At 42.8% G+C, this 13,975-nt stretch overlaps 1 protein-coding gene across 1 annotated transcript; it reads right to left on the bottom strand.

Moving 5' to 3' along the window:
* Positions 1-5,779: 5,779 nt before the first annotated feature.
* Positions 5,780-12,316, bottom strand: nicn1 (nicolin 1; the record flags this gene model as incomplete). The annotated part of the gene is made up of 7 exons (XM_079156679.1): positions 12,303-12,316; positions 11,272-11,421; positions 9,974-10,153; positions 8,241-8,354; positions 7,314-7,382; positions 6,956-7,060; positions 5,780-5,821 (listed from the first exon to the last, which is right to left on the bottom strand). The coding sequence occupies exons 2-7, from the start codon at positions 11,416-11,418 to the stop codon at positions 5,780-5,782; spliced, it is 657 nt and encodes a 218-aa protein (XP_079012805.1). The 5' UTR covers positions 11,419-11,421; positions 12,303-12,316.
* Positions 12,317-13,975: the final 1,659 nt, after the last annotated feature.

Raw genomic sequence — 13,975 nt, 5'->3', positions numbered from 1 at the left:
CCGCTGCTTGGAATGATGGAGTGGAAATGGGTTTATTTTTCCTTGTGTCTTAATGCCCCCCCCCCCCCAGCTGCAGTGGACACACATTTCAAAAAGTTTAATTTATTTACAAAATTACTTCAGCACTTGGTCTTAGACAAAATAATTCTCTAGCAGGCCTGACAATTACAATGTCCTACAAAAGAAGCACAACTCAAGTTCTTCATCCAGCTAACAGACATGAACATGAATGGAAGTCATTTTACTAAAGAATTCATCCCTTGTTTCCTGGTAGATAGACAGTAAAACTAAACGTGAACCTCGTTCTCAATTTCACCGAGCAACCAACAGATTCAAGCTTGTAACTTTTGTTTCCACTGTATGTGCATGAGAATCATTTTGGTCCTTAATCTCCTGAATATCACAAAGTGACCTGTTCTGGAAAATAAAAGTCCTTCATATTAAACAGAGATGTTTGTACAGAGACACTTGCAAAATGTCCCAATGAAATATCTTTTAGTTCAAGTTGTGATATGCAGCACCTGCTTGTCTGTATGTGGTTAGTAATCACACCTGCATGCTGTGCATGTACTGTCGGTAACGTGCACGGTTCCGTCCTGCAGCTTCATGAGATTCCTGCAGGAGCCGAGAGCAAAAACACAGAAACTACCCGAGGACACGGAGGCAGATTCCGCTGAGCTAAGACGTTTGGAGGAAATGTGATGTTCCTTCTCGGATGACTTTGGCTGAACCTGAACTGTCTCGGGACCTGAGCAGAGTTTTCCTGATGTATTCATTGTTGTTGTCTCTATTTTGCTGAGGTGGCGCTGGTGTTATTTGTGGAACTTAAATTAGTCTTCGCAGGAATTGAGGCTACTACGCACGACACGCTGCTTTGTCTTTTCTTCCCTCTCTCAATTATGCAATGGGACAAGTTTGTGTTTAATAAATATGTTCTAAAATGTTCTGAGCCCGTTAGTTAGCACTTATTTTTATTTGTTATAGCCTCATCTTTCCAGCAGGAAACTCTCTGGTGCAGTCTCTGCATTAGCACCATTTCTTAGGAAGTTTTAATTGAGGTTGTTCTTCTCCATTAAGACGTTATTATTCCTTCAGATGGGCTTCCATATTCATCTGGAAGCTATTTGCATTTCTTCTACAAAACAAACAAAAAACAAATAAAGAATCAGCTTTGAAGCACATCGCACATCACCTCCGTTCCAATTATGAGAAGCAGTAATTCACTGCACGTGTGAGGCCCGGCAGGAAGACGGCGTTATTACGTTCATCATTTTAACGATGTATTACTGTAACTCAGCAGTGAGCTCAGTAACGCTAACTGCTCTGGAAACAAATGTTTGCTCGTTAGTGTATTATAAGTATATATATTAAATACAGAAGCTTCTGTCTATGTGCACATCACTTGTTATTCTTATAAAAGGACAAACTGGGGTAAAAATGATTTTGTCAGATATATCAACATCTGTTAAAACCTCTTTTATTAGTTAATAATACAGTAGAGGCACATCCTGATCCTGAGGTTGTGTTATTGAGTACAGTCCAGCTGTGCCTTCAGGACAGTGAACGTTCACTATATTATATATTATATATATATATATATATATATATATATATATATATATTATATTTGACTTTATATAATAGGAATACATTATTTCATAACAATTCGTCTTGCTTTTGAGGTCCTACTGTACCAACTGGAGTATAAAAGAATGAAGAGAACAAGCACCTCCTGTTTTAAAAATGCCCAACAAGTAATAAAAACAATAAGAACACCCAAAATCCATGCATTTCCAAAAAAAACTACATTTTAGCCCAACGTCCTTAAGAAGCACCCATGAAGCAGGTTTCTCCCTGTTAGCGCAGCAGAAAGCATTCCATTCACAGCACGAAGCGTCTCTTTGTTCTGGCTGTCAGGTATCAGAGAGAGGCTACGACACCGCTGTCACACACTCATCTCAATCAATGATTCATGGCGTCGGGTTGAGAAGCCGCATCGCTCATCATCTCAACTTGGAAAGTGATGCAATGTTGCGTGGATCAAATCACATTTTTTGAACGTGGAGGGCAAGAAGAAAACAGAGAGTGATGGGCGGAGGTTGAAAGCTTGAGTCGGAACGACAGGAGGAGGTGGGAGAGAGATGGGAGGGAGGTGAGAGAGAGATGAGAGAGAGAGATGGGAGAGAGGTGGGAGAGAGGTGGGAGAGAGATGAGAGAGAGGTGGGAGATATGGGAGAGAGGTGGGAGAGAGATGGGAGAGAGACGGGAGAGAGGTGGAAGAGAGGTGGGAGAGAGGTGGGAGAGGCGGGAGAGAGGTGGGAGAGAGACGGGAGAGAGGTGGGAGAGGCGGGAGAGAGGTGGGAGAGAGATGGGAGAGAGACGGAAGAGAGCGAGATTTGTCTCCTAACGCAGCAAAACGCATTTCATTTTAGTCCAAAAACATGGATATATGGATTATGGATATATGGATATATGGATATATGGATATATGGATTATGGATATATGGATGCATTGTCTTCTACTGTCATGAGTAAAGCACTCTCTTGTCTTTTCTGTCGAGATGTCATTTACATTATTAAATATCCGCTGGAACTCAATAACACTCAAACTGCACCCAACAGGGAGAACGACAGCAGTGACTCAGGCCCACAGAAGACATCCTGTTTCCTCCAACTCAACTAAGTGACGCCAACAAAGAAAAGCTCCTGTTGGGGATTCTTTTATTTGGCTGATGCTTCAAACTCTCTCTGAGTTTGTCCGGTCCAAGTTCATTTAGGATTACTGCAACGCCAGCAGGGGAAAGTGGAGTTTGAGGATTTGAGCCTCGAGCAAAGATGATCTCCAAACCACCTCTCAGCATACTTATGCAAACATCAGGGCCTCTGAATTCACATCATTTCCAGTTTGTTGTAGTTCTGAAGTTCACTGTAGTTCCATGACGTATAACAGCTGCTGCGAGGAGAAACCCGCTCGGAGTTTGAAAGATCAACGTTTGCTCGTCAAGATTCCGCTTCAGCTCACATCAGTCAACACTGCAGGAAGCATTCAGTGTAACAGGGGCTTTAATATTTACAGGAAATGAAATGTGTTCATCAACCAATCAGTGGAGCTTTGTTCGATTTATTCTTCAATAATGAACAGTCTACAAATACCGCAGGGAGGACGGGTGAGCACAGAATATATATCCGACCATTGAAGTGTCCGGTGTGGACACACACACACACACGGCGACACAGGGTTTCAATGCGGTGCATCCGATCACAGAAGTGCCATTTAAAAGACAAGTGTAACCCGGGACTGACTGGAGAGGCCTCCAATGTGGAGGACGATGGAGGTTTCTGGGTTCAGAGCTGATTGAAGGAGATTTGTATGATGTTAGAGCGTCTGTCTGTCTCTTTAATGGTCTGTCCTTCCCTTCTGCACATCAGCACAGTGTCCCTCTTCCCCCTCCTCCTGGTCTCGCTCACTAACAAATGTTCTGTTTTCTCCAGAGCGCATCAATATGCTCGGAGCGAGAGAAGAGAAGAGGAGCCGGCTGTATGAGTTTAAATGTCAAGTGCACTCGAGCAGGCACCATGGGCTCTGCAGATTTGCGCTTACCTCAGTTTTTGTAGTCGCTGATTTGTATGTGTGTGCTGGTTGTTTTGGGGGAGGGGGGGGGGGGGGGGGGGGGCAGACATGTCTCCTGTCCGTTCTCAATTTGTTCCTTCAATCTCGGCTCAATTTCCTTTCTCCCTCTCTCGTTTGCTCTTCCTAACCTGCTCTGCTATTTGCAGCTCTGCTGCTGGAAGCTGTGGGTTGAAGGTGAGTCTGGGTGCTTTATGTGTGAAGCCCAACAACCAATGTAACGTCTCAACGAGCGATAAAGGCAACAAGCAGCAGGAGACGAGGAGAGGAAACAACCACGGCCATCGAGGGTGTGGAACCACAAGCTGACACGTTCCTGTGTTCCTGTGTTTACCTCTTGCTGCAAATCAGATGCAACAATTGATGGTCACCAAATGAATAATTAGAAATCAGAGTCCGTAATAGAGACTGAACTACAGGGAATCACCACCTCTTCCTCCTCCAACAGTATTCTGTAACATCCTGACAGATTTAGAGGATGTCTCATAATGAAGTCATGCAGAGTGCTAATCAGGGACGAACCAAATCAATGTCTAACTGTGAGGGGAACAAATGTGCATTTCCCTGCAAAATGAATACACATTCACAGTAACGTGGATAAGGTCTGTAAACACGGAGCTGTTCTCTGCAAAGTAAAACAGGAAGCACACGTCCTCTTTCCTTCTGTCGGCGTCGTCGAGGGAACCTCTGGAGTCTACGATCTTGTTCTGCAGTTCAACTGAAATAAGAACACGGCTGATGTATTTTAAGAAGCAGCTGATGAATAGAGTCCGCGTCCCACATTCCCCGACGAGCCGCCACGTTAATACTCCTGTTGGATAACTGCTCAGTCTTCTGCACAGCAGAGACGAGGATATTAGTTTTTATTACGGCAACAACAGCTGTGGATAACAACATAAAGTACACTCCTGTCTTTTCACACACACACACACACACACACACACACACACACACACACACACACACACACGTACATCCGTACTTGTGAGGACAATCACTGACTTAATGTTTTTTTAGCTTGTGTGCCGTAATCCAGACAAGGACCGGAGTGTATCGGGACCGAGATGAGACTTTGAGGGGTATAGGCCCAGCCGAGACCAGGACAGGGCGAGACCCACACTGCATGACACACGGGCAACAGAATGATGACCATGCAAACCATAACACACTTCCATAAAAGTGTCCGATGAGAGATGTCGTCATGAAGTAATCAAAGCGTGTCGCAGGATTGATTTCTACGAGCAAACGAATACCGACAAACACCAATGAGACATTAAGGCATTAACTTGACTTTATTTGAAACTCTCTTTCCATTGTTTTAACCATCCGCCACAGACAATACATTTATTCTGTGCAACAATAACGGCACAAAAAAAAGACATTCAAATTAGAAACGATTAAAGTTGTTGGTCGCGTATGAGGCAGCGAGTTTTAACAACAGTAAAGATGTTAAATATTTAGTGATATTCCAGCAGATACAAATAAAATCCTCCTGCTCAGAGAGAGTCCGACTAAACAAATAAAATAATAATTTAAATAGTGCCTCAACCTAATCTAAACCATCACAACTGCATCACATCTCTGACAGTAAGTCCTCATCGTCCTCTCGAGGTCTTTAACCTAAGTTTGTCCTCACAAAGATAGACGTTAACAGTGTACACACACACACACACACCTCTTCAATAATCCACTGCTCTATGCAGCAGCTTCCTCTCGGTACGTACAGTATATTCTGATACATTCAGAGACTGATGGTGTTCGGTATGTAGTCATGATGATTAGAACCTCCTGCAGCCCGTCACCACGCTCAACCCAGTCACCAGTAAGAGGGAGGAGCCTCCTCGTGCTGCCAGCAGAAAGCATCACCATAGCACACTGCTGAGGACGTAGACTTTTTAACAAATAACTGCATCAGTAAATGCATTTAATACAGTTATTTTTAATGTATAAGCCCTGGTAAAGACTTCGGTGCATAACAATGTTTCACAATAAAATAAAAGTTATGATAGTTCTCTCATCTTTGCGATTCCAGCAACACACACTCAATACTTTGTCTTTGTTCTTCTCTGAAACTGTTTAATACATTTTTATTGTTTTCTTTGTCGTTACTTCTTCCACAAGTGAGTTCCATATCAGATCACGACGGCCGCGTTACGTCAGGGGGAGCAGGTTGATGTCGTAGCATCCGTCCACCTGCAGCAAAGACAAGGAAACAGGATTTCTTCCCCTCGTCGTGTCTTTAACGGGCTGTGAACACTCACACAGGTGCTCTCTGTCGTCCTGGCTGATCGGACGTCCCGATGGCCGTGCACAGACCACAGACCACACCTACGTTACACGTGTTGCTTCTTACAACTGATTTTAAGATATTTCGCCTGGAAAGTGGACGAGAGCAGAAGGGGGCGTCGGCCAGATGACTTCAACAGCCTTCAAAGAATAAACAGGAAGTCACAGAAAGAGTTACTTCCTGTTAGATCCGACCTGTATGTGGAAATGCCTGTAAAACACTTGAATGCTCGTTTTGATAAATGAGCTTTATTATTATTATTTGTATTATTATCATCATGTTTTTTTGATTAAACCTGAGACTAATAGCCAACAATCTCGTGTGACTGTGGCCGCCTCGATCTCGTGAGGTCATCGCTGACCTCGTGTTCATGACGTCAGAGCAGAACATAAATCTCACCGGCATGCGTTGTGCGCATCGATTGTGATCCGGACTGGCTCAGCTCAAACTGGCCTTTTATTGATTATATATAAAAGCCCCGAGAGGCCCCGCCCCCAAGTCCTCTGTCAGATCTCGTGAGTCCTTGCACTCACACTGAGGTCCTCAGATTGTGACATGAAGGTCACAGAGCCTTTGCGTGACCTGAGGTCCATCAGGGCTGCACTCTGTCTCACCTTCTACATCACTGTTAAAAAGCTGCTTTTCTTTCATTCTACTTTATTCTTCTATTATATACGTTTACCTTTGACTGACTTCATTTCATTCTCTTTGAGTTTTAAATGTGTTCTGTTTTTAAACAGTGCATTTAAAAGGTGCTATATAAATAGTTTATATTATTATTATAAAATTATAAAAACATTTTTTGTTTATATTTCACTTGAGAGATATAAACACATTGTATCCACAAGTACCAGTCAATTGATAAAGTATTGATGTAGTATTTATTATAATTTATTTTTCCTAAAATATATGTACTTATAATATAATATATCTATAGATATAGAAGAAGCCAAGAGGCTGTGTGCTTTGTCTGGGTGAACTGAAGCGTATGTTCAGCATGGGGCTGGAGGCAGCAGCTGATCCGTGTGTTTCAGGCTCACATCATATCGTCCGATGGAGGCTGTAGTCTGGTTGGTCTGCATCACCTCAGTCAGAGCCCACATCTGCTGGATGCTGGATGATACGGTCTGGGGGTCCGGGAGGCCCTGTGAGACGTAAAAGAAAAGGAAACACATGTGAAGCAGCCGGCGGGTATCTGGACCAAGACGTCCTTTTTCCGTGCTCTGCTGATTGTTTCCCGTCCGATTAGCAACTCCAGACGCCAGACTTTGAGTTGAGAGACGACCGGATTGTTCAAATAATCCCATAGGGGTTTTTAAATGGTACATTTAGACTAGAAAGTATGAAAAGAATGTCCGACAGAAGGACAGTCAGACAGAGAGAAAACGAGATGTATACCTCCAGGTCAGGGTGCTGGTCCACCAGCGTCAGGTCAGACAGCCAATCAGAAACCTCCTTCTCCGGGTTCTGGAAGTTCAAATCGCACGGTTGAGTCAAATGTTGCAATCACAATGCTGGAATACTTCAGCTCGACCTCACTTTGGCTCCATCTGCTGCTAGAATAAAGAACGGAGGACACATAGTCAACCGCTACGAGTCCTGCTGCTGTCCAGCTGCTGTCCAGCTCATCCCTCTGATTCCAACTAACTCACTTTGAGTCACTACGGATCATTTCCTGATGAAACTAGAAATCTGTCTCCTTATCCCCAAAATACATACGCTTTTATTTTGACGTATGAATATTGAGCTGAAGGGTGCAAGTTTAACATATTACTAGCTGCATATAACACCAACCTAATTAACTCTTTACACCTCAGACATCCTCCAAACCCACCTGTTAAAACCCACCAGATAACCCCCCCACCCCCCCCCCCAAATAAATAAAATAAAATGTATTACAATTATTATTATGGTTATTATTAGCAATACTAATATAATCATATTAATGATAATTTTAACAACCACAGTAGCAACAATAACAAGTAATATTATGATAGATATGTAGAATAATAAAATAGAATAATAATATTAATAATACAGCCATAACATAATAATAACAATAATAATATTTTTAATTATTGTTATTATTATATAATATAATAATAATTATTAGTATTAATATTATTATTAATGCCACAACTGAAGCCTAATTACACTACAAATCAAATCATCCTATTACACTGATAATATGTTCATTACTGAATAATTGCCTCCACGCTCAGCCTCATTAAGTGAATAATGATTCATGTTAGTTTACTCTGATACTCAGAAGCAGTGAGCACACTTTCCTCTCTCTCTATAAAAAACAGAAGAAGAAGAACTGACCGGCTCCACGTGAGGGAATATGTTGATGTCTTCCAGGCTGAAGGTGAGCCAGGCGGAGGACGGCTGTCTCAGGATCAGTCTCACAGAGATCACGTGATCCGGCTCCACCTGCATCTACACCAACGACATGAAAGACTAACGTGAGTCACGCCAGACGTGAAATCGACGAATGAGTACGACGTATAGAGAGTTAAATACAATGAAGACAGGAGGAGCAAATAATAGTTTGTGTTTTAGTTCCATACAAATCATTTACTGCAGTAACACAATACACCGAGCACCCGGAAAGCTAGATATGACCAACAACAACAACAGGTAATAAAAGGTGAATAAACATAATGTACGCCATCAAGATGAACCTTTTAAACTGTGTCAGACTCGGAGCAGCCTCTGAAGTTAACACAAACTAAATCCCCATTCAGCATCTGGCTCTATTTGCATGCAGAGGAAACAGGAAGAGAGAGACTACTCAGTCTGCATTGTCTCCACAGATCACCACTACAATGCTTATTGAGCCTTTCTTGCAGAGTCGGCTGGCTTTCCTCCAACGCCGGCTGAGAGGCAAAACAAACAGCACTAATCTCCGACAGGCCGCGTTGGTTTTATGCCCAATTGGGTCTGTTGGTTTACAGATCGGATGTGCGGTTCAGCGGGGAGCAGCCTCGGGTCGGGGGGCTATCGTGGAACATTCAGTGGGATGAAAGAGGAATTACAAATAAACAGGAATACTCAGGGGTGTGAAATCATCATTTCAACACGAGGAGAATAAACAACACCTGAGCGCTGCCGAGAGAATACCGTCCACGAGTCCATCACATGTTTACCCGTCTTCATGCTCTGGTGTAGTCAGCCCTTCAGAGTGGACTGATTGGAAGATCGATCACTAATCACAGCTCTTGCATTAGAATACGTATATAAGAAGTGGACGTATAGTCATCGTGACTTCACTCATTGGTTTGTGGACTGATGTTATGAATCCCTGAGTTCGGCAGACATTATGGTCTGTTTGACTCTAAATGGACCATCATTTACTAAATGAACATCATGCTGTATTGAAGAAGACTAGAGATTGAGACCATAAACTCATGTTTACAATGTTTACTGAGGTAATAAATCAAGAGAGACGTAGAGTCATTTTCTCATAGACTTCTATGCAACTAGAGGAGTCGCCCCCTGGTGGACATTAGAGAGAATGCAGCTTTAAGATAATTCCGCATCGGCTTCACTCAGCAGACCTGGATGTTGCCGCCTGGCTTGACCACATGAAAGCGCGGGTTTGAATTCACCCAGAACGCTTTGAGGACGGATTGTGATCCAACAGGAAGTGTTGTGACCAAACTGAACAAAGGTGTGCATGCTATTCCTATAACGTACAGAAAAATGTCTTCATTTGAGTACATATTTTGCAGCCAAATCAAATTGTTTACTTAATATTGAACCTTTGTTTCTTTATAATACATGTAATACTTGACTTCTTTCTTTCCAGGGCTTGTACAACATCATCTCACAACATCTGCTCGGCATTGTGGAGGTTGGTTCATGGCCGGTTACACCTACAGTCTACGGGCATATCTCTGGGTTACACTCGTCGTCTTCTTGATTCTTCACAGATCATTTTGTTTGTTCGCTCTCTTGCAAGATTAGTGCAACGAACAGCGCGTTGAGCATAAACGCCTTTGTGTGTGTGCGCGCCAACGAGCGGAAGCTCGCACAGACCGAGCTTCACTTCCCACCTGCGCCCTGTGGACGGAGCAGTAGTCCTGGGAGCCTCCCTCGGTGTGGGGGTTGTCCATCAGCGGCAGGTCTCTCAGGGCGGTGCACCACCTGGCCGGGGCCTCCTGTCCGGGGCTTCTCCTCAGCAAGCGGACAGTCACGTAGGCTGTGTAGTAGTTCTTAAAGGTGATTTCCTGAATCTGAAACACAGACCGTGGATTATGGAAACTGTACAAATTGGGGGCAAACAATGACAAATAATAGCTCCCCATGTTACGTTATCATTCTGCTACATGTATTACAAATGTAGATTGTGTAGCATAACCTATTTGAGATGAATAATAACGACTTGCTTCAGTGTTTTAGCGTAAAATGAGCACACATAACAGGGTCGTCGATTATAAATAAATTTAAGTTTTCTGGTTACCTGCTGGATGAAATGAAACTCAAACATATGGTCTTGCACTGTTTATGAGACTGTAGTGCCCAGAAGAAACAGACCGGGTCTAAACCTTCTGTTTTAGGAAACACTGAGTCTGCCAAATCACAGCACATTGAAACCTAAAGACAAACGCTTGGCAGAGATAATTCCTTCATGCATAAACTTGCTCCAAGCCGACGCCTTTGAAGCTCGAAGCTTTGAGCTAATGAGGAGTCACTCTGCATTAAAAAAAATGATTTTTAATGAGGACTAAATACTAAAAAGTAGGTCAATGCCCCAAAATGTTTGAAGTCTCTCTCTCGAGCAAGGAATGCAGCTTAATATTTAAACAAATGTTTTGCATGTGTGTGTTTGTGTGTGTGTGCGTGTGTATTTTGTGACGGTGCCGCAGGAAGACACCAGAAACATGGATGTAGAATAAAATGAAGGTTGAGGGAAAATGCTGCTTTGAGAGTTTATTTGAACTGCATGCTGGGGGCCAAGAGAATCTAACTGTGAAGAGATTACACACGTTTCTTCAGTGATGCGCTGCGCTGTCTTCTGCAGGGCTGCAGTACACGAGTCATACCGTCGGTTCTCGGGTCATTTGGAGCTACCGGTCCAGTGCTATTCATGAAGAAACCCCCTGTGAGCTCACAGTTCTATAAGACTTGTTCTATAAGAGAAGCCCGGTGTTGGTTCACGACATATAGTGAAGATCAGTGGAGTGGTTGGAAATACAGCTTCGTGAACACCGGGGTTAGTTTGTAAAGAAACAGCATTCAAGTGATCGAGTTACTTGAATCTGTTGGACATTTTCTTCTGAGAACCAGACCTGATTATTTTAATATTCATTAATAGATATATAATATATAATAAGACAGTGAAGCAGCTTACGTTGACAGGCTTCCCAAAGGGCAGCGTGACGTCTACAACACAGACCCCAGAGTGAGCTGCGTCCGCTTTGGTGTCTCCGATCTGCAGGTGGACCGGAGGCTTGACGGTGCAGCTCACAGGCTTGACGTCGTCACTGCTGCCGCTCATCTTCTGGAAACGCACAAGAGTTACACACTTGATTAAAATGACACACAGAAATGTGTTGAAAGTGGTCAGAGCAAACGCTTTGTTAGTGGCTGAGCACTCGTAGTACCCACCGACACCACAGTGCTGACGTATCCGTACAAAAGGAGATTTCTTCATTACAATTACCCGTAGATGCACCCCGGGCTATTTGCACATGCACTTGCATACACCTGTGTGTGTGTGTGTGTGTGTGTGTTCTCATGCTTCTTGCATTTTGGCTCCTGCCTTGCCTTTCATACCATAGCAGGATCATAGTCTCCGGGTCACACTGAGAACAGACTGCTCGAGGACATCTGGGGCCGAGCAGGTAAACGGTTCATAAGAGAATGACATGTAGTCTGAGCATTCACACAAATTATCATAAAGTATTTTCAATTCATGCATATATCTTAAAACAAGTCTGTAGTGGATATTACATTGTTATGCATTATGTCCTCCAATGCAGGTAACAAGGCTGCAGCAGATAAGAGATGGACTGGTTGTATAGTTCTCTTTGCACATAACAAAGAAAGTCTCGTGACTGTAAACTGGTGTAGCTATGTGTGATACATATTTAGCATTATTAGCGTTAGCTGGTCCTCTCTCTGCTAGCACCATGGACAGCGACACACTGCATCACACAGCAGGACTCATGCAGCTCAACTGAGCAGCAGCACTGACGGCGTGTAGCGTGAACTCTTCACGTCGTGATGCTGCAAATCACACACGAAGTTTAACGACGTTAACGTCACGTTAACACGGAACCTACCGGTGCAGAGACGGGCTAACGGACGAGTCGGCGTTGCTGGTTAAACATGGGGTCGAAAGAAATCCACAAAGTGACGCTGTATTGATTCAGCACTCACCTTTCTTTTGAGTCGACGGCGACAAGAAAAGCAGGACCGAAATGCTTGAAGTCGCATACACTGACATGCTAATGACGCGCTGTTCCTTCCTGCCTGTAACCGAGGCGACGGTGAGCGTCTTAAAGGGCCAGTAGCGCTGTTAGCGGGCTGCGTTCGCTCCTGACCCGGTCCTGATAAATAGGATTCTCGGCTGCTTCTTCATGTTCAGTATTATACACACACCCTGCCGGTATTGCACATGTATTGTTAACAGCATGACATATTTGATGAAATTATTATGTGGGTATGAATACACTGATAATCAGGAAATACTTATAATTGTAATGACAGTTGTGGAAATTGAGCGTTCACTGTGATCACTGGCGGCAGTAACACTTCTTCTTCAAGTCTAAATCGATGTCAAAAGCAAACTTTTTCTTGAGGCTGAATACTATTTAGTGATGGTTTGAAGAAAACATTGCCCCCAAAAAACAGACAAACAGGTTTTATGTGATTCTAGACAGATTGCACTCCATATAACATTCAGAATACTAATATTATTAATATGAACATGAATAACTCCTGTCTTTATATTGCACAGTTACACTGTGTTTACAATAACAGAACACACATTATATGATCTATATTTTTTCACATGACCCTTGTTTATTTTTTGTTATCTTTTATTGTTCATTCAAACCCTTATGTTTATTAGATTTTGTTTTTTAAAGTATTATATTTCATTTTATTGGAGGATAATCTATGACTTTTACCCAAAATGAACACCTCAACAGTTTGGTAGAGGCAAATAAAAAAAATGAATATATGAATATAATTCTGGATTGGGCCATTGATGATTAATTCGTACCTGTCATAACAGCTCTGTTTTGTACACTGCCAGCTGCTGCAGTTTTTTTTACAGATATTAATATGTTACTGTAAAAACCTGCAGCAGAGGGCAGGCTTACTCCATGTATTAGTCCTCCATCACAGTCAGTGAGAAGGTGGTGTGTTCCAATGTAAAGGCCTCTCCTCCACTAAGCTCACACCCTCATTCAAAGCTCCACACCTTTATGAAAACATCCCATCCCCGAAATAAAAAAAGATATATATGTTCATCCCCACCAGGCACAATCTCCTGTCAAAATGAGATTCAGGTGAGCAGCCGTGGTATCGGGGCGAGACAGCACACCTATGGCTTTATCAGTCAGCGGCAGGAATCAGCTGTTATTTCTCCGTGGCCTTGTAATGATTTCCCTGTAAAACTGAAACACGCTTTTCTAGAAGGTTTCATATCAATTCTGAACAAGACAAATTGCCTGCAAACGCACTGGAGAATATTGTATCTGAGTGGACTGTTAAATAACCCTGAAGATATGAACAATTCACATCTGTCAAAGCAATGCACTGAAATACGCTTAGAGGATAAGATAAAAGATAGAAAAATATGATTGTACGGTACTTTTCTTCCTGACAAACACCTGATACAGAGAGAGAGAAAGAGATCGCAATAATCACATCATGAAAATGAAAAGCTGCTTCCAAATAGCAAGTGGGGTTAGCATCCATGAGCTCTATCTGTTTACATACTCGGCAGCATTAAGACCAATGTCTAGTGGTCTAGGTGCAATAATCAGTCCTCATATACAAAGCATTAATTTTCTGGACTGCCACTGACAGCATTCTGGACAGAC

Source organism: Pholis gunnellus, assembly GCF_910591455.1.
Source record: "Pholis gunnellus genome assembly, chromosome: 3".
NCBI lineage: Eukaryota > Metazoa > Chordata > Actinopteri > Perciformes > Pholidae > Pholis > Pholis gunnellus.
This window is presented reverse-complemented; position numbering and strand designations above follow the sequence as displayed.